The 25,691-nt window shown below is 49.1% G+C and overlaps 12 protein-coding genes across 12 annotated transcripts; 6 read left to right on the top strand and 6 right to left on the bottom strand.

Moving 5' to 3' along the window:
* Positions 1 to 1,241: 1,241 nt before the first annotated feature.
* N7487_011201 (putative formin binding protein) lies at positions 1,242 to 2,159 on the bottom strand (the record flags this gene model as incomplete). The annotated part of the gene is made up of 2 exons (XM_056878931.1): positions 1,242 to 2,087; positions 2,136 to 2,159. 2 exons carry the CDS (start codon positions 2,157 to 2,159, stop codon positions 1,242 to 1,244), a joined length of 870 nt encoding a protein of 289 aa, XP_056724250.1.
* Positions 2,160 to 3,879: 1,720 nt separating this feature from the next.
* Positions 3,880 to 5,137, bottom strand: N7487_011200 (D-mandelate dehydrogenase-like dehydrogenase; the record flags this gene model as incomplete). Its single annotated transcript, XM_056878930.1, has 5 exons — positions 3,880 to 3,978; positions 4,031 to 4,270; positions 4,330 to 4,739; positions 4,801 to 5,015; positions 5,085 to 5,137. The coding sequence occupies 5 exons, from the start codon at positions 5,135 to 5,137 to the stop codon at positions 3,880 to 3,882; spliced, it is 1,017 nt and encodes a 338-aa protein (XP_056724249.1).
* A 722-nt stretch (positions 5,138 to 5,859) lies between these two features.
* N7487_011199 (putative cell cycle control protein (Cwf19)) lies at positions 5,860 to 7,799 on the bottom strand (the record flags this gene model as incomplete). Its single annotated transcript, XM_056878929.1, has 2 exons — positions 5,860 to 6,678; positions 6,735 to 7,799. 2 exons carry the CDS (start codon positions 7,797 to 7,799, stop codon positions 5,860 to 5,862), a joined length of 1,884 nt encoding a protein of 627 aa, XP_056724248.1.
* Positions 7,800 to 8,265: 466 nt separating this feature from the next.
* Positions 8,266 to 9,539, top strand: N7487_011198 (putative ATP binding protein; the record flags this gene model as incomplete). Its single annotated transcript, XM_056878928.1, has 2 exons — positions 8,266 to 8,305; positions 8,380 to 9,539. The coding sequence occupies 2 exons, from the start codon at positions 8,266 to 8,268 to the stop codon at positions 9,537 to 9,539; spliced, it is 1,200 nt and encodes a 399-aa protein (XP_056724247.1).
* Positions 9,540 to 9,797: 258 nt separating this feature from the next.
* On the bottom strand, positions 9,798 to 11,499 carry N7487_011197 (sugar porter family MFS transporter; the record flags this gene model as incomplete). Its single annotated transcript, XM_056878927.1, has 2 exons — positions 9,798 to 11,189; positions 11,254 to 11,499. 2 exons carry the CDS (start codon positions 11,497 to 11,499, stop codon positions 9,798 to 9,800), a joined length of 1,638 nt encoding a protein of 545 aa, XP_056724246.1.
* An 887-nt stretch (positions 11,500 to 12,386) lies between these two features.
* N7487_011196 (uncharacterized protein) lies at positions 12,387 to 14,806 on the bottom strand (the record flags this gene model as incomplete). Its single annotated transcript, XM_056878926.1, has 2 exons — positions 12,387 to 14,217; positions 14,277 to 14,806. The coding sequence occupies 2 exons, from the start codon at positions 14,804 to 14,806 to the stop codon at positions 12,387 to 12,389; spliced, it is 2,361 nt and encodes a 786-aa protein (XP_056724245.1).
* A 273-nt stretch (positions 14,807 to 15,079) lies between these two features.
* N7487_011195 (RraA family protein) lies at positions 15,080 to 15,827 on the top strand (the record flags this gene model as incomplete). Its single annotated transcript, XM_056878925.1, has 2 exons — positions 15,080 to 15,133; positions 15,201 to 15,827. 2 exons carry the CDS (start codon positions 15,080 to 15,082, stop codon positions 15,825 to 15,827), a joined length of 681 nt encoding a protein of 226 aa, XP_056724244.1.
* Positions 15,828 to 16,235: 408 nt separating this feature from the next.
* Positions 16,236 to 18,688, top strand: N7487_011194 (fungal specific transcription factor domain-containing protein; the record flags this gene model as incomplete). Its single annotated transcript, XM_056878924.1, has 4 exons — positions 16,236 to 16,382; positions 16,466 to 16,870; positions 16,939 to 17,531; positions 17,581 to 18,688. 4 exons carry the CDS (start codon positions 16,236 to 16,238, stop codon positions 18,686 to 18,688), a joined length of 2,253 nt encoding a protein of 750 aa, XP_056724243.1.
* Positions 18,689 to 19,163: 475 nt separating this feature from the next.
* On the bottom strand, positions 19,164 to 20,025 carry N7487_011193 (uncharacterized protein; the record flags this gene model as incomplete). Its single annotated transcript, XM_056878923.1, has 2 exons — positions 19,164 to 19,229; positions 19,288 to 20,025. 2 exons carry the CDS (start codon positions 20,023 to 20,025, stop codon positions 19,164 to 19,166), a joined length of 804 nt encoding a protein of 267 aa, XP_056724242.1.
* A 732-nt stretch (positions 20,026 to 20,757) lies between these two features.
* N7487_011192 (uncharacterized protein) lies at positions 20,758 to 21,833 on the top strand (the record flags this gene model as incomplete). Its single annotated transcript, XM_056878922.1, has 3 exons — positions 20,758 to 20,836; positions 20,900 to 21,593; positions 21,665 to 21,833. The coding sequence occupies 3 exons, from the start codon at positions 20,758 to 20,760 to the stop codon at positions 21,831 to 21,833; spliced, it is 942 nt and encodes a 313-aa protein (XP_056724241.1).
* A 382-nt stretch (positions 21,834 to 22,215) lies between these two features.
* On the top strand, positions 22,216 to 22,897 carry N7487_011191 (uncharacterized protein; the record flags this gene model as incomplete). The annotated part of the gene is made up of 3 exons (XM_056878921.1): positions 22,216 to 22,221; positions 22,299 to 22,416; positions 22,491 to 22,897. The coding sequence occupies 3 exons, from the start codon at positions 22,216 to 22,218 to the stop codon at positions 22,895 to 22,897; spliced, it is 531 nt and encodes a 176-aa protein (XP_056724240.1).
* Positions 22,898 to 23,194: 297 nt separating this feature from the next.
* N7487_011190 (glutathione S-transferase family protein) lies at positions 23,195 to 25,677 on the top strand (the record flags this gene model as incomplete). Its single annotated transcript, XM_056878920.1, has 8 exons — positions 23,195 to 23,856; positions 23,923 to 23,979; positions 24,066 to 24,477; positions 24,662 to 24,783; positions 24,856 to 25,033; positions 25,089 to 25,169; positions 25,217 to 25,562; positions 25,616 to 25,677. The coding sequence occupies 8 exons, from the start codon at positions 23,195 to 23,197 to the stop codon at positions 25,675 to 25,677; spliced, it is 1,920 nt and encodes a 639-aa protein (XP_056724239.1).
* Between the last annotated feature and the right edge of the window lie 14 nt (positions 25,678 to 25,691).

Raw genomic sequence — 25,691 nt, 5'->3', positions numbered from 1 at the left:
AGGAAAGAAGCACCGTGCTAGCGCAGGCCCTCCGTTTCCACGTCTTTAAATCCAATCGGTAGATAAACCATGTGCTGGATATAGTACTGAGCGCAAGGACTGTGCATTTGTACGAATTTCCACATCAAAGATATAGAGACCTCGTGGCATGTCCAGATATCGTGCTAGCCCATTGAGGTTTTGTAGGTCGCATTCGCGGTGGCCGACCAGCCCTCAAATGCAACCATCTGTTCACCACTCCCACAGGGTCTCGGAAAAATATCGCAAGGTAGAATCCAGCACTCAGTGACCTTTTTTGGCAGCAGGAATACTGGACATAATATCGCACAAGGTAGTTGAGGCTCCGGCGCGAGACGGTGCGCATGTCGAGGGATTGGCAGGGCTGCGGGGATCGTGACTCTCGAATTTCCAAGACTTACCAGGTAGATAGATTTATAGAATTAGATCGACAGAAACAGGAATCACAGGGAGACTATGCAAATGCGAGGGTCGGCGGTCAAGAAAAGCGCGAAAGAGAGGCTTAAGGAGCTTTCCTTTCCGGCGTTGAAACTCTCCGCTTTGATTGCGAAGGAAAAAAAATTATAGTGGCAAACCCCCCGTGGACCGCTTTCTACCCCAACATTGAACATTCCGAGGTTTTGTATACTTTCAATATTATTCACTTTTATTTACGCTATCTCTACACTTTTTTTATTTATATTGTTGGATGTTTTGCTGGTATTATCCTTTTATATTAAATTTAATTAACACAAGGTTGAGTTGATAGTGTTGTACTTAGTCTTCTGGTCTAAATGCCCAGGAACGCTGTAGATCGTCCTGCCAAAAGGCATTGGCACGATTCAACCCTACACAGCCAGTGACTCATGCTTCAGAGCTACACGTCTGATAATCTCAATAGGGTGACGCGTTTGAAGACAGACATTCCATGCAGAAGGCTGGCTTAGGCTTGCAAATGATCATCTGGGAGAAAGGGTTCGAAGTGTACACCCTGGGGGAAAGGCTTTCTGCCATAAGTCTTTTATCCAAGACCCGGCACATCTCTGATATCTTTTAGCATAGCAAAATCCATGCACTGTGTGTCTGTTGCATCAAGCAACCAGTCGCAGACTTGCAGACTTGGGGGTCATGGGCCAAGATATCAGGCCCCACGAGCAGTCAGAATGATCAAGAACATGACCTTGCATTTCAATTTGAGAAACGACAAGGAATTTTTGCAGGCATCACATCATCTCAAGATGTGACTATTTCCTCATTGCCTTCGGCTTGCGCTTCTTGAAAACGACACCGGGCGTAGCATCTTCACTCTGCGGTTTCTCTTCACTGACTGGCTCTGCTGCCGATTGCGCGAGCTCTTCGGTCTTGACCACAATTGACTCATTCGTCTCTTGAACCTCCGGCTTGGGAGGAACATCTTCAGTCTTTGCGGTAGGGATAGGTTGCTGGGCGGCTGTCTCCTGGTCATCAAGCTCGACTTTCGGGACGAAGGTTTTCGTTCTCTTGATATCTTTGGTGGATGCAAACAGGTCATCCAAGCCCTCGTCCTCTTGTGCACCAGGGTATTGCTTCATCCTCGAACCCCATCCTTTGTTGACAATAGGCTCAGGCACATGCTCATCCCCCTCCTCTTCACCTTCAAGTTTGCGCTTGCGTATTCCGACCGACTTTGTGGGGCCCTCCAATCCCTGCTTGACGTCGATCCTTGTCTCTGATGTCGTCTCCCAATCCCCTGCCAAGGCCATATCAGCGCGGAATTCCTGGGGGACGGCGACCCCCATTGCCACGAGCTGTGCCATCTGTTTCTTTCGCTCCTCTAGGGAAGCAGGGCGTTCTGTGAATTTGGGGGCTGGCGGTGCTTTTCCTTTCGCGCTGTCCTTGTTAGTGGAGGGCTCGCCGCTGACGGCCTGTCGCAATCGTTCGACTTCGGATTTCGCGCGTTGTGAGTCTCGTTGCTTTTGCTCATTGTCGTTGTGGATTTGTCTAAGGAAGCGCTTGAGGCTGCCTTGATGCTTTGGGCTGGCTTCGTGTTGGGTCTTTTCGAATGGCGTGTCACGGATGAAGATCTTGCATTGTTTGCACCAGTAGCGCGGCTGTGAAATGGTTAGCAAGGTTCTAGACAGGTACAAATTCACACTTACAGCTGATTTCCAGAATTCAGACATGACGGAGTGCCGAGTTCAAATAAGACAAGTAGGTGGATTGATCGGGACATGGATCGCATTGATATTGCCCGGCAGAAAACTACGTAGTTGCCCCACTCTGTTGGCCAATCAAGCGGGAACTTCCGTTCACCACCTACGGTGTTACAAGGTACAACTGCCTGGACTAATTACAAAGTTGTCACTCCTATTCGAGGCAAAATATGAGAAAAGGGTTGAAGAGAGTTCTTTATTGTAGAGAGTGGGATTTCTTTACCAAATAGGACGATGATAACAGATCCAGTAGGCTTCTTACACTCATTTCAATCTTCAAATTCCGCATAAAGCCACGGATCTTGGAGTAGCTCTTTTGCAGTGCTTCGTTCTTCTGGGCGCCATTTTATCATCTTTTGTACGAACTCAATAAACATCCTCTTATCCTCATTTTGTATGTGACATATTGAATTTTCAAAGTTGAAGTTCGATGGTGCAATAGTCGTGCCTTTGAATTGTCCTATTAAAGTAAGTCAGCGAATTCTTGTTGAAATAGACAAGATAATACTATACTCACCATCGGGTTTATAAAAGATATCAGTTCTTGTTCCTTTGTTTAGAAGGTCCTTTGGAGGAGGGCCTAACAATGCAGCAATATGACCAAGATGGTTAAGCTCATCACAGTCTTGAACTTGGATGGGATCAACCACAGCTTTTGGTCTTCAAGAACATCCCATAACTAACAAAATGACGTCAGCTTTTATATGGTAACAATATACTTCTAGACGTACTATGACCCCTAAGCTCCAAATATCGGCCCTATACGAATAGCCTGCATCCACAATAACCTCTGGGGCTCGATATATTTCAGCCTGGATACACTCGGAGTGGAGGTAGTCAAGTCCGTGAAGCATCATTTGAAGTTATATCTTCAGCACGTGTGAGGGCGGTGTTTAAGTGCCCAGGCCCGGGAAATGGCCTCATATAGTAAAGTTGCCATAAGATTACATTAGACATGGAATGGTCTGGGTAAATACTAAAGAACAGATCATAGTGTGAGTATGAAAAGAGAAAGGGAGAGGTGATCCCTGGCAGGAGGCTGGAAATGCACGGCCAAAAGTCCCATGCCTGATTTTCAAGGAAGTCTAGTTTATATACTATACTGTCACGGTGTCACGGTGAGACTAACTAAAGGGCACCTATCCAACTACTTGGCCCATTCCAATTCTGAACAGGCCAATATAACAATAAATGCTCCTTAACGCCACGCCAGTACGCATAGAAATAATTCATTGAACAGAGTAAAGTCTCGACTCCCGATCAAACGCAACGGACCATATCCGTATATAGCCAGCGCGGTTCTATGATTCGTCTTGATCCTAGTAGGGGATCAACCTTTAGAAAAGGTGCTAGGCATTAGCCGGTACGTAAATATCATCCTGGCTGGCATTTGCCTGATACCATTAGTCAGTGGTAACTAAAAAAAAAGAAGATTTTAACGCAAGTTAGGAACATCTTTCTCTCGGGGTGTGAGGTTTATTGAAACAGCCAGTGATATATGTACGTGGAGCAGAAACATACATACATGCACAAGTCTCTCACTACTATTTTCACAGTTCTCGTGTCCCAAACCAGTCAGAGCTTAAAGTCCGGGTGAGCTTGAGGGTCGTCCAAGGTCATTTTTAGATACAATCTTACTATGCCATGAACTGTTAAAATCACTTTGCCCAACACGCTTTAAGGCCTGTCTTTAAAGGTCCGCCTGTTCCGGGACCGGGCTCTTCAGTTTTCCAGCCTCAAGAGCCATACGGATGTTCCCAATTGTCCATTCTTCTATGGCAAGCATTGTCTTTTGGCAAGTCAGTTCCATACCGTCTTTTATGAGAAAGTAGATAACTCACCTCACTCGTCCAAGTACCCATATGGGGAACCAGAATTACATTCTGGTTACTGAGCAGCCCGGGATGAATCTGAGGCTCTTGCTCAAAAACATCGAGACCAGCTGAGAAAACTTTACCGCTATCCAGGGCATCAACTAGAGCAGCCTCGTCCATGACAGCGCCGCGGGCAGTGTTGACCACCACCACGCCGTCCTTCATCTTAGCGAACTCAGCTTTGCCGATGATGTGGAGTGTATTTTTCTTCAAGTCATTCGTATCAGAACATACGTGGTTTCTTTTTGGACCCGGAAATCACTTACATTCAATGGCAGGTTCAAGCTGACCACGTCACTGGTGGACAAGAGCTCATCAAAAGAAACATATTGAGCACCCGCAGACATCTCATCACTGAGTTGGCGGCGGTTATGATAAATGACCTTCATCCCAAAGGCCTCTGCCTTCTTCTTCAAATTACGTCCAATACCACCCATTCCCAGAATCCCAAGAACTTTTCCTTGGGGATCATGGCCGAGAGGAGGCGCCGGGTTACCACGCCATTTCCCTTCGCGCAGCGCGTGCATACCGGCGTTGAAGTTGCGCAATGCGCCAAGAATCAGGAACATGTTCACGTCGGCAGTGGCATCGTCCACTGCAGTTGGGACATTGGAAACCCGGATTGGGGGGTTACGTGCACTGCAGGCATGAACGTCCACTTGGTCATATCCGGCTCCTATAGAGGTAGCATGTCAACATGTACCCATTTGAGCACTCATATGCCAATCTCGACTCACCACAGTGCGCGATATATCGGAGTGAGCTTGGTAGCACATTCAATAGCTCCTCATCTACGAGCCCTGTTAGGGCCACAGAGCCAATTGTTCGGTATATCGCAACAACGCCGTCCAGCTTGCCGTCTTTGCACTCTTGGATGAACTCGGCTCGGTTGGTTGCCGATGACTCAACTAGCTCTGCAATTTCACTCAATGCACTCCAGGCTGCCTGCGCACTATATTTGAAGAATGTTACTATCATGAAATGGATATCAATGGCGCAAAGAAAAAAGGAGGGAACGTACTGGTCGATACTTCCAAGGTGAACAACCTTAGGCTTGGGACTGGTAGAACTCATTCTGATATATTAATGGTAGTTAATGCTATGTTGAGTGAGACAATTAGTTATTTGATCAGGCGAGGGATGTAAGATATTCAAAAGATTCTCTAATTTTACTTCGGGTCAAAGTATTCCGACGCCTTCTCTTGACATATCTCAACTTACCGATAAGCAAGCTCACAGCCGATGTCTGACCAAGTCAATTGACTTGGTTGTTGGAAGAGCGTTCAAAGAGTCAAACAGATTCAAAGGAAGAGAAGATAGATATCTTCAAGTCAATAAGAGTCATAAACTCATAGATTATATATACTAAGCATCGGCCGAGAAGGAGAAAAAGTGCCCCACGCTTATCGGGCAGTTCCCCGTCTTCTCCATGGCTTTAGTGACTGAATAATGAATCTTTGAAACCTTGAAAGATCTGACTGATACCGGCTGTTATGCTAATCTCCGTTCTATAGAGAGAGATAAACTTTTGGTGCTCGGTGTTTCGTCCCGTAGCCATCGGATCGAATGCCGAGGTCCTTATCTGTTGACATATCAACATGTTAGCCATCAGCGGTGCTTTTATCCTAATGCTGTGGGATATTTAGGGATATTTTTTAAAAAAAACCAAAAAAAAAGGTTCAAGACCATGGCGAATTCGTGTTTTCAAATTTTAAAAATGAAACTCGCTATGATTCAAGTAAATGTTCAGCCATGTGTGTACAGTACAGTGTGTCGAGGGACCGATTCCAGGCTCACTAGCCTTCAACCAGAATCCGGGTCCAGTCAAACTTCTTCCAGCGTTTTCTGAAACCGTCAACCCTGCGATCACTGCGGTTCCAGCGTCCTTGCCGTTTGATGACGTCCGGCGCAACATCCAGCATTCCGCCAATGATCTCTCGGGCAAAGAGATCTCCACGAGGCCAGCGATTGTTGTCTTCCACAATATGACCTAGGCCACCGTCTAGTTCGAACCAGACGTGGAAGTAGGGCATCTCCTTTACAAGGGTTCGGCGGAAGGCAGACCGGCCTAAGCCTTGCTTCGATTTAGCAAGAGTATCGATAAGCTTGCGGTGCTGCGACCATTCCGACTCAGCACTAAGAATTGCTTCTTTGAAGAACGCAGGAGAGGTCTCTCCTAGGCTGTAGGGTAAAGGCACGACTTCCATGGACGCATGTCGCTTGCGCTGTGGCTGGGCGGCATTCTCGTAGAAGATTACATCTCGACCTTGGTCGTGGTACATGCGCGTGAGACTCTTCATGAAGTTCCGGATTTCTTCCCACTCATCATCGTCGCATTCCATCAAGTTCGTGCGATGTTGGATTGGTACGATGGTAGCACCTCCTTCACTGATTTCGGGTTCGGTGGGAAGCGTGAGGAAAACCCTGGTCGCGAGGGACACCACTGGGGCAAGTGGAGGTGTGCCCTTGTCTTCGTTGTGGCAAAGGGGACAGTTGTCCAATACCCGGTTCATCTTGTGGAAGTCACTGATCGTTGAATTCTTGAGGTCAATCTCAGATCGGTGGACTCTTTTGGCCAGCTTGGACGCATTGTCGTCCATATACTCCAAATCGTTCTAGACATAGGTTAGCAGCGGAAACAGGAATCATCACATAGAAATCCAGGACTGACCTCGAACTTGGCATCACGACCAATTTGATCTGCCAACCGCCGGCCCTCCCCGCCGAGTTGGCCACGGGTTTTGCGCTCTTCTCGCACCATGTCTTCAATGGTCATATCTTCGTTTGCTTCCACCTGGCCTCTTTCCCGGCCTCTCTTAGTTTCGACGGCTTTGACCTCATTCCTTGAGCCTGCTAGCATTGGGTTATGCATGACATCAAGGACCACGACATCAGACTCCTTGCGGTTTGACATTGCTGCCACGGCTGTATTGTACTGTTCCTCAAGATCGGCGGCATCCGGTGCTTTTCTGAGCTTTGCCTTCATCATCTGGGCTTTCAGACGATTCAATGCCGTCATATCGAGGTGACGGGTAGTCTGCGGAGGAGGCGCAGTGTCCATTTTCTTGCCTTGACCTTCCGTCTTGAGTTCTTGCTCTGGATCACGAACATGTTCGAGTGGACCTCTTCGGATATCATTTTGGAGTTTCCTTTCCTGGAACAGCTCCCCGCTAGGTTTATCTTTGCCCACGTAGGACTTGCCGTACGTTTTGCGCCGACCAATCTCGGTTTCCTCCTCCCGAGCGTCGTCAAAAGAACGAAGGTCCCCAAAGCGCTCGATAGCGATATCCTCAATAGACTTGCCGCTTTCTTCCGCCTCTCTGTATACGCCTTTGAGCTTCGTCATTCTCCATTGTGATCCAGAATCCCCAAAGGTATAGTCCACCTCGTGCGAGGCAGGCTCATCTTCTATTTCGTCGACTGTTTTTCCATCTTTGAGGTCACGTAAATGGTCGTTGAGCTCCTTGTCGTGGATCTTGAGTTCGTAGTCTGCCGAAAGCATTATTGGTTTCGGCTCCTCCTGTCGTGTCGAATCCGGTCGATGAACATAATCAACGTCGAGAGCCGAGGGCGCTTCCATCCAGGCATCGCGTTTGATATTACTGGGCTCCTCTTGTACTACTACTGGAGGAGCAGCAGACCCCCTCGTCTTTGGAGTTCCGGTGATGACGTTTATGGCCATGCTCGTCTCCTTGGTCGTCAGAACGACGTGAACGCTTGTGTCGGTGGCCGTCATCGTCGCGACGCCGGGACTCACGAACGCGCTCGCTGTCCCGATCGCGAGATCTGGAGGAATGCCGCCGGTGATGGTTGGTGGAACGATGGCGGTGTTGTCTTGAGCGGTCTTTGCTGCGGTCGCGATCGCGATTTCGGTCTCGATGATGCCGCCCTTCGCTTTTTTCGTGTCGCTGCTCTTTCCCCTCTGCCAATGTCTTCTCAAAATCTTCTAAAGTCATGGTGCTCCTGATATGTGAAAAGGGGGTGAAACTGAAGTAAAGGGCAAAAAAGTTGGAATGACGTTGATAAAATGCCGGGCGGTCCAACCGTAGATCTTTCCCCGCGACAAAAAAAAGATTTCGAGCAGAAAAAAGTAGCTTATCTTTCTTCACTTGTTTTCCACCCTTGAACAATACATTTCGGCCACAGAGCTCTCTGTATTTTGATCGCTTATCAAGTCTTCCTTTTCATAAACTACCTTCACTATGGCATCTCCGGTGTCCGTGGTCTGCGTGGGCATGGCAGGTAAGGATGCTGATATGCTGATCGCCCCTCACTTATCCGCAGTGATCTAATCGTCAGCATTATGGATTGAATAGGCTCAGGCAAGACGACCTTCATGCAAAGAATCAACTCTTATCTGCATGAAAAGAAGACCGTGCCATATGTGATCAACCTCGACCCCGCGGTGCACTCGGTTCCCTTCGAGAGCAACATCGATATCCGTGACTCTATTAATTACAAAGAAGTGATGAAGCAGTACAACCTGGGCCCTAATGGAGGAATCTTGACTTCGTTAAATCTCTTCGCCACCAAGGTCGATCAAATCATCTCGCTCTTGGAGAAGCGCACTGCTCCGAACCCCGAAAACCCTTCCGTTAAGCCAATCGAACACATTCTGGTCGACACACCCGGCCAAATCGAAGTCTTCGTTTGGAGTGCATCGGGTAGTATCCTTCTCGAGACTATGGCGACATCATTCCCGACGGTCATCGCATATGTTATCGACACACCTCGCGCAAGCTCTACCAGCACCTTTATGAGCAACATGCTCTACGCATGCAGTATCTTGTATAAAACCAAGCTCCCCATGATCTTGGTTTTCAACAAGACTGATGTCAAGGATGCTGAGTTTGCCAAGGAATGGATGACCGACTTTGATGCATTCCAGCAGGCTCTGCGACAGGAGGAAGACTCGGGGGCATTTGGAGCTGAAGGCGGTGCCGGTGGGTTTGGTTCTGGTAGCGGATACATGGGATCCCTTCTCAACAGCATGAGTCTCATGTTGGAAGAGTTTTATCGACACCTTAGCGTCGTTGGTGTCAGCTCCATGACCGGTGATGGCGTCGAAGAGTTCTTCGAGGCTGTGGAGACAAAGCGACAGGAGTTTGAACGCGATTACAAGCCCGAACTGGAGCGCAAGAAGAAAGAGCGGGAAGAACAAACATCATCCCAGCGGGAGCTTGAACTTGGAAAATTAATGAAAGACATGAATGTGTCTGGGTCAAGCCGGCCGAGGAAACCCGCCGAAGAGCCTGAGACTGTCAGTGAAGCTGAAGATGAAGAGGATGAGATCATCAAGCGCGGGTTGGCAGATGGAGAAGACAGTGATTATGAGGATTACGTGGGCCCTCATGCTGGCGATGATGAGGGTCTTTCCCAGCGCTACCAGCAGGCTCTGTCAGGCTCCCAAAGTGCTCCAACAGAACAGGACAACAGCTTCACAAGATATTTGCGCGCGAGCAACATGCAACAGTGAAGAAATTCCTCACAAAACAGCATTTTATGGGTCTCAATTATTTTCAATGGGCTCTTTCGGTCTTAAAGGAGTTTGTGGTCTTAGAGGCGCATTTCATTCATTGCATTCATCCTAGTCAATATATCAAAGTAATCAAATATCATGTTGATCTACATTTGTTGCGTAGAGAGCTACAAACTTGGAAGTTTTGCAACATCTTAGAACTCTTTCACTTCACTGCATTCTGTAGCTACCTAGGTACATGAATCAAATGGCCATTCAATGAGTCTCTTTTCGTCCTTTATCATCCTCCGAGCTCAAGTGCTCTGTGTGTTCGGTGGATGTGGCCTTCTCCACGTCAGTAGTCGTCGAAACCTCACTACTATTGATCTCAGGCACTTTTGAGAAGCCAATCTTATACCAGTGCATGGAGAAGAGGGTGTCTGCATTTTCCATACTCCGACCCTTGCATTCAGGGAAAGCAACAAATACCCAACAGGTGGCGACAAAAGTAAATGCCGTGAAGAGCGCGAAGGGCCCATAAGCGTGCATATCATGCGTCATGTTTGGGAAGCCGCGCGTGATGGCGAAGTTGAGCAGATTCTGGTACACAAAAGCAATGGTCACCACAGTACCTCGAATAGGGGTGGGGCAAATTTCCGAGGCCGTCAAGGAGAAAGCAGGCGCCCAGCCAAACCCATAGCCGATGGCGAAGAAACAGATGGCCACGATGGCAACCCAGGCGGCAGCGGATGGATCATTTGATCCCGATAGATCAGAAACGCCGAGATATACGGCCAGGTAGCATAGACATATAACGTTGATGCTTGAACCAATGAGCAGAAGAGGTCGACGACCAAAGCGGTCGGTCAGGACAAATGCATAGAGGAAGACACTCGCGACTTTGATCATGCCATAGACTGCAGAGAAGAGAAGACGTTGCTGGGAATTGAGACCAATGGACTCCAGGATTGTCGGTGCATAGTAAGTAATCGAGTTACCACCCGACATGATGAAGAAGGTCTGAATGATAATGACAAAGAGGAGCAGCTTCCGAGTAGGAGGGTCTGTGATGCAGGAGCCCAGAAGTGACTTGAAGGACTCAAATGCACTTTGACTATCGGCGTCGGTGTCAAAGCGACTCTTGTATTCATCGAACTCGCGTTCAAAGTACGGGCTGCTATTATCCAAACCACGGAGACGTGACAAACTTGCATAAGCTGCATTTTGTTTTCCTCGCATCATCAGATATCGCGGACTTTCAGGGAAGAAAACATAGCCGGCAAAAAGAACAACAGCGGGAATCAGTTGAAGAACCAAGGTAGCCCGCCATTGCCAGCTATCTTCGGCCGATATCTGCTCAAGGGAGCCAAAGTTGATCCAGTAGCTGCCAGCTACTCCGGCCATAATGTTAATATTATAAAATGTGGTCATCATGCCGCGCATCTCAGTAGGTGCGATTTCCGAGATGTAGATGGGTCCGACGACCATTCCAGCTCCTGAGCCTAAACCTGAGAAGATTCTTCCCACCAGTAACTCTGCCAGGGATCCAAAATTGACCGCCATCAAGATGGCTCCGATGGTGTATAGGGTAGCGGAGAGCATAATGACTGGTTTGCGACCTCGTCGCTCTCCAATAGGGCCGGCAATGAGAACGCCGGCCGTTTGCCCCTGCCATAAGAACGGGGTTAAATTTGGCACTAGGGATTCGAGAAGATGATAGTGAAGGACACACCAGAAGCATTGAGGAAACGACCCAGCCTTCATAGTTAGAGACTGTTGAGTCGGAAAGGTCCCCCCAGCCAAAATCTCGTACAAAAGGCTTCAAGGTCATGGTACCGGATATATTGGCAGTGTTGAAGCCATGGAGACCCCCACTGTATGATGCCCAGATAACAGCGAGCCATATGTAGATTCCTTTGGCTGGAGCAGGAACACGCTTAATAGCCTCATTGGACCAGCCACCGCCGGCAGCACCCATTCTGCTGGAGGTTTGTCACGACCGAGGAATGGAACGACTCAAGGTAGGGCTATAGGTGATAAAAGGCTGATGTGGGTGTGAAATGGGTATAAGGGTAATACACGTTCAATTGCAGAAAATGTTCAACCAGCTTGGAACAGATCCTGTATGTCTTTATATACCAACTCGCTTCAAGCCACAGGTAACAAACGCACGGGATATGATCCCCACACTGTCGGCTGAATGTGGCCATACCATGATCGAAAGGATTCTGCGGGGAATTTTGCTTCAAGGGCCACCCCGTGTCCACAGAAAATGGCAGGGGTAAAGTTAAGTTGACAATGTAGAGCCCAGTGACTAACTGATGAGACTGCATTGGCCAGTCTTGTGAGTGAGTGCCAAGTCTGGGGAAGGACTGTTCCGAATGTGGGGAATAAGGAGGGTTCCGGTGGCGGCTTCTGGCTGAAACTAGGGAGTTGGGGAGTTGGATCACTCCGGATACATGATATGGGACTGGTATGGAGCTGGTATAGAGCTGGTTCCATTGGGACATAGGTAACCCAATCAACCTGGCACTGTCAAAGGGTTATGCTGGAGATCTATAGAAGATTCTCAGTGAAGATGAAAACGGAAGGTCTCCGTTCTTTGGCTCAGTTCCAAAGGTGCGATTGACCATTTTGAGTAATTACCTGGGGTCCAAAAAGGAAGATCGTGACTTTATAATATACATGAGTGAGTTTAAAGGAACTAGCTTCCAAGGCTACGTTAGATAAAACCCTTTCCGATCTCAACAAAGCTCGTCAAGTATTTAAAGTGTCAACTCTATGTGATAAAAAGAATATGCAATTATCCCAACTGTTTACAGAAGCCCGCTCAGCCAGTGCCTTCTTTCGAATACTGAATGGCAATCACTTCTGAAGCATAGTGGCCTTGATATGGTTCAATGCACTTCCAGCACGGAGCCAAGCAATCTGGCCCGGATGATAGCTGTGATTTAAGGAAGCTTCCCAAGCCTTACCTTGGCGTGGTTCAACCCTCATCACAACCTGCTTCCCCGGCTGGAACTCTCCGTCTTCGACCCCAAGTAGTGTGATACGATCACCTTCCGCAACCCGAATATAATCGGCCGGGTCGTCGAATGTCAAGGGAAGCATGCCCTGTTTCTTAAGATTCGTTTCATGGATACGAGCAAAAGAGCGCGCAATCACCGCAACGCCTCCCAGGAAACGCGGTTCTAGGGCTGCATGCTCACGTGAGCTGCCTTCGCCGTAGTTGTGGTCGCCGACAATGCACCAGCGGATACCGAGACCCTGTAGGCTCCGTGCGACCTCGGGGACGACCTGGACTTCATTTGTGAGGGGGTTTCGGGTGTGGCCCAAGTTTTGGGGGGTGTTAGGCAAGAAGGCATTTGATGCGGTTGTGAGCATGTTGTTGCTAATGTTCTCCAGATGGCCTCGGTACTTGTACCACGGTCCAGCTGGGGAGATGTGGTCAGTGGTGCATTTGCCAGCTACTTTAGTCAAGAGCTCCATCTGATTGGCACACTGCGGCTGCCATGCTTTGAACGGTGTGAGAAGTTGGAGGCGATCTGATTTGGGGTTCACTGCGACAGATAGCCCGGACGCGTCGACGGGGGGTTTCTGGAAGGTGTCTTTGCCGCTCTCGAAATGCACAGGGAGTTCGCGATTCGTGGGTGGTTGGAATTGGAACGACGAATCCCCAACAGGGACGCTGTCGGTCAAGGGGTTGAAGTCTAAGCGTCCGGAGTAGGCAAATGCAGTGACTATCTCTGGCGAAGTGACGAAGGAATGTGTCGCGGGGTTGCTGTCATGACGGCCAATGAAGTTGCGGTTGTAGCTGGAGATGACCGAATTCCTCTCTTTTCCTTTCACATCCACATCTTTACGGTCCCAGGATCCAACACAGGGACCGCATGAGCTGCTTAGCACGACAGCGCCGGCCTCCCGCAGCTCATCCAAAATTCCGTCTGCTTCCGCAGTAGCGCGAATCTGTTCACTGCCAGGGGTCAAGAGGAATGGAATCTTAAACTTGTTCACTCCAGCCCGCTTTGCTTGAGCGACTAGCTGCCTAGTCTTATTGAGATCTTCGTAAGAGCTATTAGTACAGCTGCCGACCATGGCATGGCTTAGGTTTGAGGGCCAGTCTTTCTCAGCAACGGCACTCTTAAGCTCGGAGATAGAGTGAGCCAAGTCTGGTGTGAAAGGTCCGTTAATATGAGGCTCGAGAGTGTCGAGGTCGATCTCAATAACCTGATTATAGTGATTGTCCGAGCCCTCGTCAGCTGTCAAGAGAGTCTCCTTCACCCTAAGAGCCGCCTCGGATACATAATCACGGTTAGTGGCACCGAGGTACCGACGCATGGCCTCAGAGTACGGGAAGATACACGACGTTGAGCCAATCTCTGCAGACATGTTGCAGATAGTAGCCATGGCAGTTGCTCCCAGGGTCTCGGTTCCCGGGCCGAAGAACTCGATCACGGAGCCTTTTCCGCCAGAGACAGATAAGATGCCGGCTAATTTGCAGATGATGTCTTTGGTTGATGTCCACCCACTGAGCCGGCCAGTGAGGCGGACACCAATCACCTTCGGGGCCACCAACTCCCACGGCATTCCGGACATGGCGTCCACAGCGTCAGAGCCGCCAACCCCAATCCCAAGCATTCCCAAGCCACCTGCATTCGGGGTATGCGAATCGGTTCCAATGATCAGACCACCGGGACTATTCAAGCAAATATGTCAGTATTTCCGGAGTGTTGTCCCAAACGAAGATAGACTAACACTCCATAGTTCTCGAAGATCACGGTATGAATGATTCCGGATCCAGGCTTCCAGAAACCAATGCCATACTTCCTCGAAGCACTGCTCAGGAAATCATATACCTCCGCATGCTCAGAGATCGCACGTTGCAAGTCCTCGGATGCGCCTTTCTCTGAAATGATCAGATGGTCACTGTGTACTGTCGTGGGCGCCATCACGTGTGGGAGCCCTGCACTGATGAATTGCAGGAGAGCCATCGTCGCAGTAGCATCATGGCAGGCAATTCTGTCAGGCCTGAGCTCCAAAATTGTCTTGCCACGCTCGATGGTTTCCAAGTTCCATTCCTTGTCGCCGGTGATAAGGTGACTGTAGAGGAGCTTCTCGGTCAGAGTCAGTGGTCTCTGGGACTGACGCTTCAACGCATTCAGTGTTTCGAGTTGCTTGGTGTAATTGACCCCAAGGATTGTCTGGTGATGATTGAATCGTTTGGTCGTCTGCGAGAACCATGTTCTAGGCGCTTGCGCGACCCGCGAGAAGGAATTTCGCATCATTTTGCTTGGGTGCGACACAAGCACTCCGAGGATGGAGAGGAGCTAGATATCCAAGTCATCTCCGAGAGGCTTCTGCTTACCGAACACAATTTACCTACATCATTTGCTCTGGTCACTCATGTTCCTCCAGAATGCGGCCAGCTGGAGCGTTCCGGGTGGGGCCCGGGCCACTCCGCACCTCTCAACATCGTCGGCACCTGCACTTCGAAGTTGTGATAGTTATAGCTCAGTAAGTTCAATTACAAGTTGTCTCCATATCGAATTGTCCACAACATGCTAGCAAGTGCAAAAGCAATCCAGGCGCTAGGGAAGTTCGCGTCGTGCGACGTCAGTTTCTCCCTCTCCGCGTCTCCGCATTACCACACAACTTCAGGCTGACCATCGCAAATTCCAGGTCGGAGATGCGCTCGTCCAAATAGGCCTCCGTCATGGAGGATATCTATCGGGTCTCAAAATGTACAGTCCGGGGTCCAATGGTACAGTGGCGAAGATCTTCGGACCCGCCTACACAGTGCGCATGGTGCCTTCAGCTGACAAGACCTCGCCAACACCGTCTTGCCATTTCGCAGACGCTATCCCCAAGGGGAGCGTGGTCTTTGTTTCGCAGCCAAAGGGCCTTATCAGCGCATGCTGGGGTGGCTTGATGAGCACCCGCGCGAAGAAGCTGGGGGCTGCCGGAGTTGTCATCGACGGTCGGTTCCGTGATATTTCCGAGCATCAGGAGTTGAACATGGGCCTTTTCGCTCGAGGAATCAGCGTTTTGGGATCCAATACCTTTACTCGCTCGTCAGAGCTAAACGTGCCTGTTCAGTATGACAATGTCGAGGTCGATGAGAAGGTCACTATCACCCCCGGCGATTACATTCTAGGCGATCAAGACGGAGTGGTGGCTATCCCTGTCGCCCATATTGAAGAGTGCGTACGTCTTTGCCAGGAGCGATACGAAATTGATCAAAAGACATTAGAAGGTCTTGAGGCTGGCGAGGAGATGGGTCCCTTAATCAAGAAACTGCGGAAATAATAAGCCTGTACCTAGTAGATTAAGATGAGAAACTGAGATCGAGCCAGCCTAGTACAATTCAACTTACAGAACGGTACAAATCTTATAAAATCTTTTCAAAGTTGTGCGATAATCGACAATGACAATAGATGGTGTTTGGACTTATTAGACCGATCTTTGAATGCTTGCAGCCTTTGGAACCTTAGAAGGGATTTTTAGTCGTCCGGCACTACCTCCAAGGCTTTGGGAAGAGACTCCCCGGCGACAGGCCCGTGAAGTACCCCGGTGAAGTACCCCGGACGGACCCAAGCTTTGGGTTTTCCCCACAGTCAACCTCCGATTTGCGCTTTGCTTCATTTGACTTGTTCACTTCGTCACTTGAATAACTGGCACTCGAGAGGAGTTTCCTTTCCCTTGCCCTGCTTCAAAATGACAGAAGCCCCCCACCAACCAGAAAGGTACAGTCCGCCTGTCGGAGGTGTCGCCAGAAGCGTATCAAATGCGACGGCGGCATCCCGGCCTGTGGAAACTGCGCCCGTGCAAAAGCTCCCTGCGTCGATGTGCACGGCGGCAACAGTCATTTATCCATACCGCGAGATTTCGCAGTACAATGCGGGGCGCGGATTCAATGGCTGGAGCGCACTTTGCGCTCATTGCAGCCCGACTTTGACATATCGCAAGGACCACAGGTCAATCAGGAATTTATTGAGACTCTATCGTCCTCTCAAGAGATTTCCCCGAATGAAGCATCTTCCCGTGGAGACAAGTCAAACAACAAGCGATCCCATTCCGCCACAGAAGAGTCCGAGGTTGGCTCGCCTCTTTCGGCCAAGGCACGCTCGGTTGCGATCGACCTAGGCATGCTCTCATTGCAGTCTGACTCACGTCAACAACATTACCTGGGCTCTTCCTCTGGCTTATTATTCACGAAACTTGTTGGGCTGGACAGTGTGGTGCAGTCGCCCAGAGAGACAGTGGCGCTCAACGGCATTGTGCAGTCGCGTAGGTCACCACTGAGGATACCAACGGAAAAGTTAAAATCAATATATAAGAACTTGAGCAAGGTAATGACACAACTCGGGATTTTGAAGTCAGTCGTCTGCCTTGCATCCGGCTAATAGATCATTGATAGGAGATCCCCTCGCCCGAAGAAGCCGGCATCTTGTTCAGCGTATATTTTCAATATGTTCATATCGATCAACCGTTCCTACACCCAGCGTCTTTGATCAACGCTTATCGGGCTTTGCACACCTGTGCTCAAGAAGGGTACGACGAAACCACTGGTTCTCATGGATGGATCGATTCTGTGAGTCCCTTTTCATATAATGGCAAGATTGATATCGCCTTTGGAAAAGCAACCACGCCTATCTCCATCTCAACAGCCGTGTACCACATCTTCATGGTATTTTCGCTTGCAGCAACAGTTCTTACACGAAAGAAGAATTACGACCATTCCCCCTCCAAATTCTATCGCATAGCAATGTCCACATCTTCGGAATGCTTTTCTCACATCTCAGTGCATTCACTTCAAGCTATGCTTCTACTGGTAGTGCAGAGCTTGATTGAGCCTGCTGGTGTCGATGTGTGGACATTGTCACATGTTGCAATGGCCCATTGCATCGATCTAGGCCTTCAACGAGAGCCGGGTGGATCGTCAGCAGAGAACCCTGCAGTCGTAGCCACAGTCCGGAGATTCATATTCTATACTGTCTACTCCCTTGATCGGTAGGCAAAGTATCATGCAACCTTTGAGACAAGCTCTAACATTCAACAGGTCAATAGCCACCATTCAGGGTCGCCCATTGGGCATTCGTGACGAGACATTTGATATTCGACCACCGGACGAGTCAGATATATCGGATATGATCATCATACCCACTACTGACCTCTTAATCCTCCAACCTCCCCCTCAACACCTCGCCCTCTCTATCTACCGGTTTAAGTTGGACCGATATATATCCGAAATTAAACTACTCCTATATCATCTTCCAAACCTTCCAACAAACACTCGAACATTCGTTTGGCCGACAAATATTCCGGATATCCAACACCAAATCAAGTCAAATCTTGACGATTGGTTAACCGAGGTCTCAAAAGTGTCTCCTTCCCACGATATGGAGGTAGAAGAGAAGCTGAAGCTCCATTATGAAAAACTGCGCATGGAGCAGCTTTACCACAATGCCGTGGCTCTTCTTTTCCAGCCCTCCCAGATGTTCCCTTCGCCAAGTCAGGACGCCCTGTTACTGTGCTACCATAGCTGCAGCCGGCGTTTGCAGGTATACGATACGCTCAGTAACCAAGAAATGCTTCTGTACAACTGGCGCAACATCCACGGGATATTCTCCTCAGGGGCCACAATCGTCTATTGCATATGGGCATCCCGTCGTCTCCAAACCACGATCCCCTTCGAGAAAATCCTTCGCGATCTCCGAACCTGCTCAAACCACCTGAGCATTGGAAGTCAATGGTGGCCCTCTGTACGAACCGGGAAAGAAAGCTTCGAGAAAATGATCGACTTGATGATCAAGTTTTTGAGCAATGCACAAGAGCCTGCTCCGCCATCGACTCTGCCCCCAACTGCTATGAGAAGAAGGTTAGGGTCTCCAAACTCAGTTGACAATGATGTTGCGGAGTCCGAGGTACTCCAGATAGGTCTAGGGGTGGAGCACACTATTCAGCCTCTGGACAGCGCCCAGATAGCTTTTGATGACATGGATTTCTCTGCGACGGCGTTTGACCCACTTAATGCCTTCAATTCAGATGAAATTTCAATAGAGGTTGCAATGGAGACGTTCATGGCCGACTATCTACACGATGACTGGGGCTGGGACCCTTTCTCGGGATCGGTTGGTCTTACGGACAACTCTCGACCTCCCCTTTGAGTACCGATACACTTCATCATCTGGATAATATCCATTTCATATTCACAGCCAATAATCTGAGTTCTCATCTTCCAATTCTGAGGGTGGTCAACCGGTTTGAATAATATATTCAGAATAACATCCGAATGAAGACTCTACAGGCGGTTGTCCATTCGCATATCACATTAATAGGGTCTTTTTACCCTAGAGTATGGTTTCTTGGGAGTGGACAATATTAAATTAGCGCGGGAGAAATAACACTGAAGCCGTTTTTGAACTCGGCTTTCTCAAGCAAGAAAGATATAGAGAAGAAAGGACACAGAAGAAACCCATGGATACGAGTATTCATGGTCCCCAGGGCAACGCTCGATAACGGTACTCTGGCACCATAGGCTATAATCCTAGGCTTGTTGATTCCAGTCAATTTCGATCTTCTTTACCTCATCTCGTTGCCCAGTTAGGAGGCTGATCCTCTCAATCTTGCCTCGCTCCCGACCTATTGACTAGAGCTGGTCCACTCAATCACCGACTCGTAAACCGTAAAGCTTAAAGCTCCAGACACCTTTGGATCATCATGTCAGCCGTGTATTACAATTCGAAGGGGCTAAAGGGAAACAAACGCTCAGTCGAACAAGACGAGGTGTCGTTCCTCGCCACAAGGCAGAGACACTCTCCTGAGAGATCACAGACCTCAAACAATCCAACGAACCCCTATACCTCTGATGACCGTCAACTGCCTGCAGCCTAGTCTTGATGGAGTCAAATGGCATAGTCGCATAGACCGTCACAACGCCAGCCATTGCGCCAGCTATCACCGTGTGAACCGACTTTTGCGACGACACCTTCTCCATCTGACTCAGAAGCAAATTATAGCTCGTGAACCTGATCATGGCATTGGCAGACTGCTTGAGAGTCACAGGAATCACTCCACGGTATATACCGGGCAACCCCTCCCGGGCGATGATGGAAACGATACCATGGCCCGTCGACCTGTACAATCTCGGGCCGGCGCGATCGTCAATCATTTTGGTTTTGATAGTCTCGCCCGGTGTGACGACGGCTACTGCCTCGGCCACACCGGCCATTAGACCTGCGAAAATGTTGCCCAGTGATGTCGTCTTCCCGGATGCGTCAACAGGAATAAGTTTGCGGACGCTGTCAAATGTGAAGAAGCGGATGGCAGATTTTGAGGCGTTGGAGATACAAAAGGCACCGCTTCCAGCGTATATTGCTCGAATACCATGCTCACTGATTGTGGATATGAGAATTTTGATCGGAGACGGTCTGTGTGCGCTGCCTTTGAAGAGCTGTTGGCGGGTTTTGAGGTATTCGGTTGGATACTGGTGGTGGACTGCCATTAGCCATCTGCTCTCTCCAACACAAGTGAATTGGGGTATGCAGTCCGCTCATACTGTGATTATGCTCTCGAGTCCGCCTGCTGTGCCACCGGCTAGTATTGACTGCCATGGTGATATTTGCTTCTTTGTTGTCATGATATGAAAAGATTGTATAGTATAGTTACAGGGAATTTTATTGAAAGTCTACGTTATATTACCATTAGTTATATTTTCTTAATGATATAGGCGATCCTGTGGTTTCGAGCCCGGCCATTCCTCGGGGTTACAACTCTCCAGGGACAGGCTACGGTATACAGAGACCCGGTATACGGAGACCCGGAGGCACGCGAGAACGGCGACTTCAAGGCAAATCAATACAAGTTTCCTGTTCTCCAGGATTGACCAATCGTGATATTCCGGATTTAGAAACGTGTTTCGGACAGTTCATCTCCGCGTCGGAGCGACCCTTTCGCCTCCTTTTCTATACCCCCACATTTCGGAGCGCTCCAGCGTAGAGCCTACCCGTCATTCCCCTGTCTTTTCTTGCTCAATAGGCCATCAAGATGCAGGGTTCTCGTGACAAATCCTGCCGGATCAAACTGACCAAAATGGAATACCGTTCAATATACCAGCACTGTCTACCTTAGTCTTCTCGGATCCCGCGATTCGTATCATTATATTGAACCCTCCCATCCCACGCGATTTGGCAAACACATTTTATGTCTTGGATGTCATCACAGTTAGTTCTTCAAAATGATTTCAGAAGATAGCACTGCAGTGTTGCAGTTGTTTCCCAATGGTGGTTGGGACGTTCACCACCACATCTTCGAACGTAAGATATATCCTCCCAAGTACAAATAGCACGACAAGGGGATCTAATTCATCAAACTTACAGCTGAGCGATTCCCTTATTCCCCAGATCGCCATCTCACGCCTCCTCCTGCAACAATAAGCCGCTACAATGACTTCAAACGACAGCTTGGGATCACCAACTCCGTCCTCACCCATGGCCTTTCCTACGGCTCGGACTGCAGTTGCCTGACAACCTTCACCACAGATCTGGGTCCGGATATTACTAGGGCTATTGGAGTCATTGACCCAGAGGTAGTCACTCGGTCCCAGCTTAAAGACATGCACGATGCAGGCGTCCGCGGTATCCGGGTAAACCTCTATCATTATAAAGCGATGCACGACCTCGAGCGGCAAAAGGTAGCTCTGCGAGCCCACGCAAATGCACTTGAGAGCCGTGCAGGCTGGAGCATGGCTTTCACGCACGTCCACCCGGAATTCTGGCCGGAGCTCAAACCTGTCATAGCGAATGATGTCGTGTCTAACGGTGTTCATCTCGTGACGGATCATTTTGCGTTGCTGAAGGGGGCAAGCATGCTACCCGCTGGGTGTCAGGGGGATATCACCAAGCAGGAGGGCTTTCAAGCATTGATTGAGCTGGTACGGGATGGACATCTGTTTGTTAAGATCAGTGCGCCGTACCGTGTGAGCACGGAGGCACCACACTTTGAGGATATGAAACCTCTCGTTCGTGCATTCTTTGACGCCAACCCGCGACAGGTCCTCTGGGGGAGTGATTGGTAAGTCTGATGTTCTTAAGATTCTTTAGACCGGAGTATTGGATAGGGAAGTTGACTCGAGAGAATTTTAGGCCTCATACGCCTTTGATGAAAGTACGGACTAGAGAAGAGGCCCTGAAGGATACGCCGTATCTTGAGGTGGACGATCTGGCTTGGTTGAAGAGTCTGCGGGCGTGGCTGTCTGATAAGGAATGGCATTTGTTGATGGTGCTGAATCCACGACGTCTGTACGATTGGTAGTGTGATCATACAGTAGTACGTACCCATATTCAGTCCACCACAGCGACGACGGTTCTTCTCAATGGGCAACGAACTTTGCCCACGACAATTCGCGAGCTTCACAAGTGACTAAATAAATATTATAGAACTTCCTAGTAATTTGAAGTATTTCGATTAACCTTGAAACCTTGGAAGCCTGATATGCTGACATAAGAATGGATGTTAAAACAAGTCAAACAACACTGGAATTGTATGACGTCACTTGTTTATAATGCTTCAGCCTTAAAAAAACGTTCGCTTGGAAGCTTCATCTTCTCAGGACCTAGCCATTTTTGATACGAGCTACTTGAATCCCGCAAGTAGATTTCAATTCAATTGAAGCACATACTAGCAAACTGTCATCATGGATGTGAGCCAATCCCATTACTGTCTCCAGAGCTTCGCAAAAATAGATCTCGAAACCGGAGCTAAAAGCTAACTTGACAGGTCTTTCGCACCTACACATACTCGACGGCCGCATGGCTGGCACTTCAGAGTTTACCTTTGATTGCTGGACCGAGCATGATAGTGACCATGCTGCTCGACGAGACTCGGCCTGCTTCCCGTATGTGGTCCACATCCTGAAAATGTCGCGCGCACCCCGTTTACAAGCCATGCTAACCCTTTGCCCTTAAAAAGCCATGGAAATCTACTTCGCCCGATGCCTCGGCTTCAGTTTTCTTACTATCGCCGTTTTGACCATCATGTTAACCGGCTCCATCCCTCTGACATCCGAAATTAAAGAGTCTGTAACAACAGATGAGGACGATCCCAAGGCGCCATACGCTATACCCACTCTTATGGTGACCTCGATCTTCCATTCCGCATGTGCTTTCTACGCGTACACCTGGTATGTTACCGGTGGTCAGGGTCTCTTTGCTGTTGGTGTTGCTGGATACTCTAGTATTGCGGCCATTGGGCTGTGGTGCATGCTCTTTGCTAGCAGCAATGGCAGGATCAGTCGCCGGACGGGTGCAGACAAGAGGACGACGGGGTTCCCTTTCAAGAATTCGGAAGCAGCAAAGAAACATCGCAAGGGTCTGTAAGCTGCCAAGGATGTTCATTGGAATCAATACTGCATCTATGGATTTAATGCGAATGGATGGTAATATTTCGATATCCTAATCTTTGAAATAGAATAAATACGCATTTCATTGCCGCTTCAAAATTTATAAAATTTAAAATTTAAAAAAAGAAGAGAACCCATTGATGCCCAGGCATGTTCCTTTTGTACCTGAGAGCCCCAAGATGATCCGAGCTTCCCTTAACCCCACAATGCCGCTTCAACCGTCCTTCTTCTCCCCAAAAGCAGCACGCCTCTCCACAACTTTATTATTTACAAGATGGACTCTGAGCTACGAATGTCCTCTCCCCGCCTAGGACCTTCTATGCCGATAAACGACCAGTCCAACCTACAGTTAGGCCAATTTGACCAAGAATCACAATCCTTCGGCTCATTCCGTCCCCCGACCGAAGCCGAATCACAGCTCCAGAACGCGACGCATGCCTTTCTTCGTCCTACACGGTCAGGCGAGCCAGCGAACGATTTTATCACCGCATCTCCATCCACACAACACCAATCACACCAAGGTCACCCTAGCAATGGAGTTGCCTCGCACTTACAACCGCAAGGTCAATCCTCCAATGGTTTACACCAATCGCAGGACTACAACAATGGCGTCGCTCATGCAGCGAATATGAGCGGGGCATTACATGGCGCTGGTACTGGTCAAATGGGGCCTCCAGAATCGCTGTCGCAAAACGAGCTAGCGATGGGGAATAACGCGCATCAAGCTCAGAATAACAGCTTAACAACGTTGCAGTCCTCAAGTCAACCGTTTCAATCGGATTTTATCGAGCTAGATTCTGGCTCCGCAGATCCAGCGTCCTTCACTGGGCCTGGAGAGCTGCAAGGCTTCAAAGTGGTTCCAAATCCTCCGCATCTGGATTACTGGAGAGAAAGGTTGTTCAATGTTGATGAAATGATCACCCTGAGCGAAGAGGAGTATGCAGACTCCATTCTTGGGATTGTTGCTACTCTGCCGAGAGGCTGACTTTGGGTTTTCTACAGATTCCAAACCTACTTCCCCCACGTTGACAATGTATACTCTCATCGCTCAACTCAACGGTACAAGCGTAAACCTTTCGTTTCCCATTACTGGGACTGTCGACTCAAAGGACGACCTCCCGGGACCCCCAAGTCCGATGACCCAGAAAAAAGAAGCGCAAGCGTACGGCCAGAGAACGGGATCTCTGCCATGTCAAAATCAAAGTCGTGGAATACTTCCCAGTATCTGAAATCTCAAATACGACTCATGCAGTCGAGCCCGTGCCATCTAACATCCTGCCTGGTATGTACACTTTCTCTCTGAATGATGACCCTGCGATCCGAAATGTCCAAACATTCGGTATGCTCACCCCGAACCCTGGTCTACCACCAAATCATCCGGGATCGAATGGCGGGAGATATTTCACTATACAGCGGGTGAATGGCAATGGTGCCAACGGAAAGAATGACGGAGTGAGTGGCGGTCATCAACATACGCTTGAAGAAAGCGACCGTGTCAAGAAGAGTAGTGTGCAACGATATGTCCTGAAGGAAAAGAAAGACAAAAAAACGAAAACGGTATGTCAATCCTGTTTTGTTCTGTTCATTTGCGCAGATGTGGACGAGTATCCCCGCATAATCCCGGCTACGTCACATGTCTACATTGACTTCATATATCCCACATTCCAAAGATCAAGTCTTCATCTTTTTGTTTCCATTTCTAGCATTCTAGATTGTGCAGCTTTTAACACAGAATAAATAGGACCGAGTCATGTCTCGAACAGGCCAAAAGTCATACCATACAAAAGCGACGGGTCTAGCCGCCGAAACTGCTATCAAACATTCTGCCGACGTTAATCTCAAGCTATTTGGGAGCTGCTTCTGGTGAGATTCCCCCAGATTTGACTCGTTCTGACGAGAGCTTGTTGTGTATTGACCTGACCTGCATGTTTGAAGCCCCTTCGTGCAACGGGTATGGATTGCATTGGAGCTGAAAGGTATCCCGTACCAATATATCGAAGTGGATCCATACGAGAAGCCCCAGTCGCTGTTAGAGGTTAATCCAAGAGGGCTTGTTCCTGCTTTGCGGCACGACGACTGGGGATGCTATGAAAGCAACGTGTTGTTGGAATATGTAAGAGAACCGAATGACCAATTTCCCATTCCCCTTACTGACGAATCCCTCGCAGCTGGAGGATCTGGGCGTAGGAGCTGCAATGCTTCCAGGAGACCCGAAGCTGCGCGCTCATTGCCGGTTGTGGGCAGATCATGTAAGTAGACAGGTCTATTTCGGTGATCATCACTGATATCCCTCCAGGTCAATCGGCATATCGTGCCGAGTTTCTACCGTATACTGCAGGAGCAGGACCAACAGAAACAGATCGAGAAGACGCAGGAGCTGCGAGACGCGATGGAGAAGCTGCTCGAAGTGGCGCATCCCAAGGGACCCTTCTTCATGGGCCCGCAGATGTCCCTTGTGGATGTTCAGGCTGCCCCGTGGATTATTCGACTGCGGCGGGTCCTGAAACCATACCGAGGATGGCCAGATGCTGAGGAGGGAAGTAGGCTGGCCCTTTGGGTGAATGCAATCGAGACCAACCAGCATGTGCAAGCGACGACTAGTACGGATGAGCTGTACCACGACAGCTATGAGCGATATGCCCGTGAGTATTGCAAGTCGTTTTTTCAATGGCACTGCTAACACTTCATGTCGCAGAGAACCGCCCAAACACATCCCAGGTCGCAAATGCAATTAACGCAGGACGAGGCCTCCCTTAACCAGAAAATATCCA

This window comes from Penicillium crustosum (genome assembly GCF_028827405.1).
Source record: "Penicillium crustosum strain IBT 35664 chromosome Unknown utg000005l_segment0_segment0, whole genome shotgun sequence".
Taxonomy (NCBI): Eukaryota; Fungi; Ascomycota; class Eurotiomycetes; order Eurotiales; family Aspergillaceae; genus Penicillium; species Penicillium crustosum.
The sequence above is the reverse complement of the archived record's forward strand: the minus strand, read 5'-3'. Positions and strand labels throughout refer to the sequence as shown.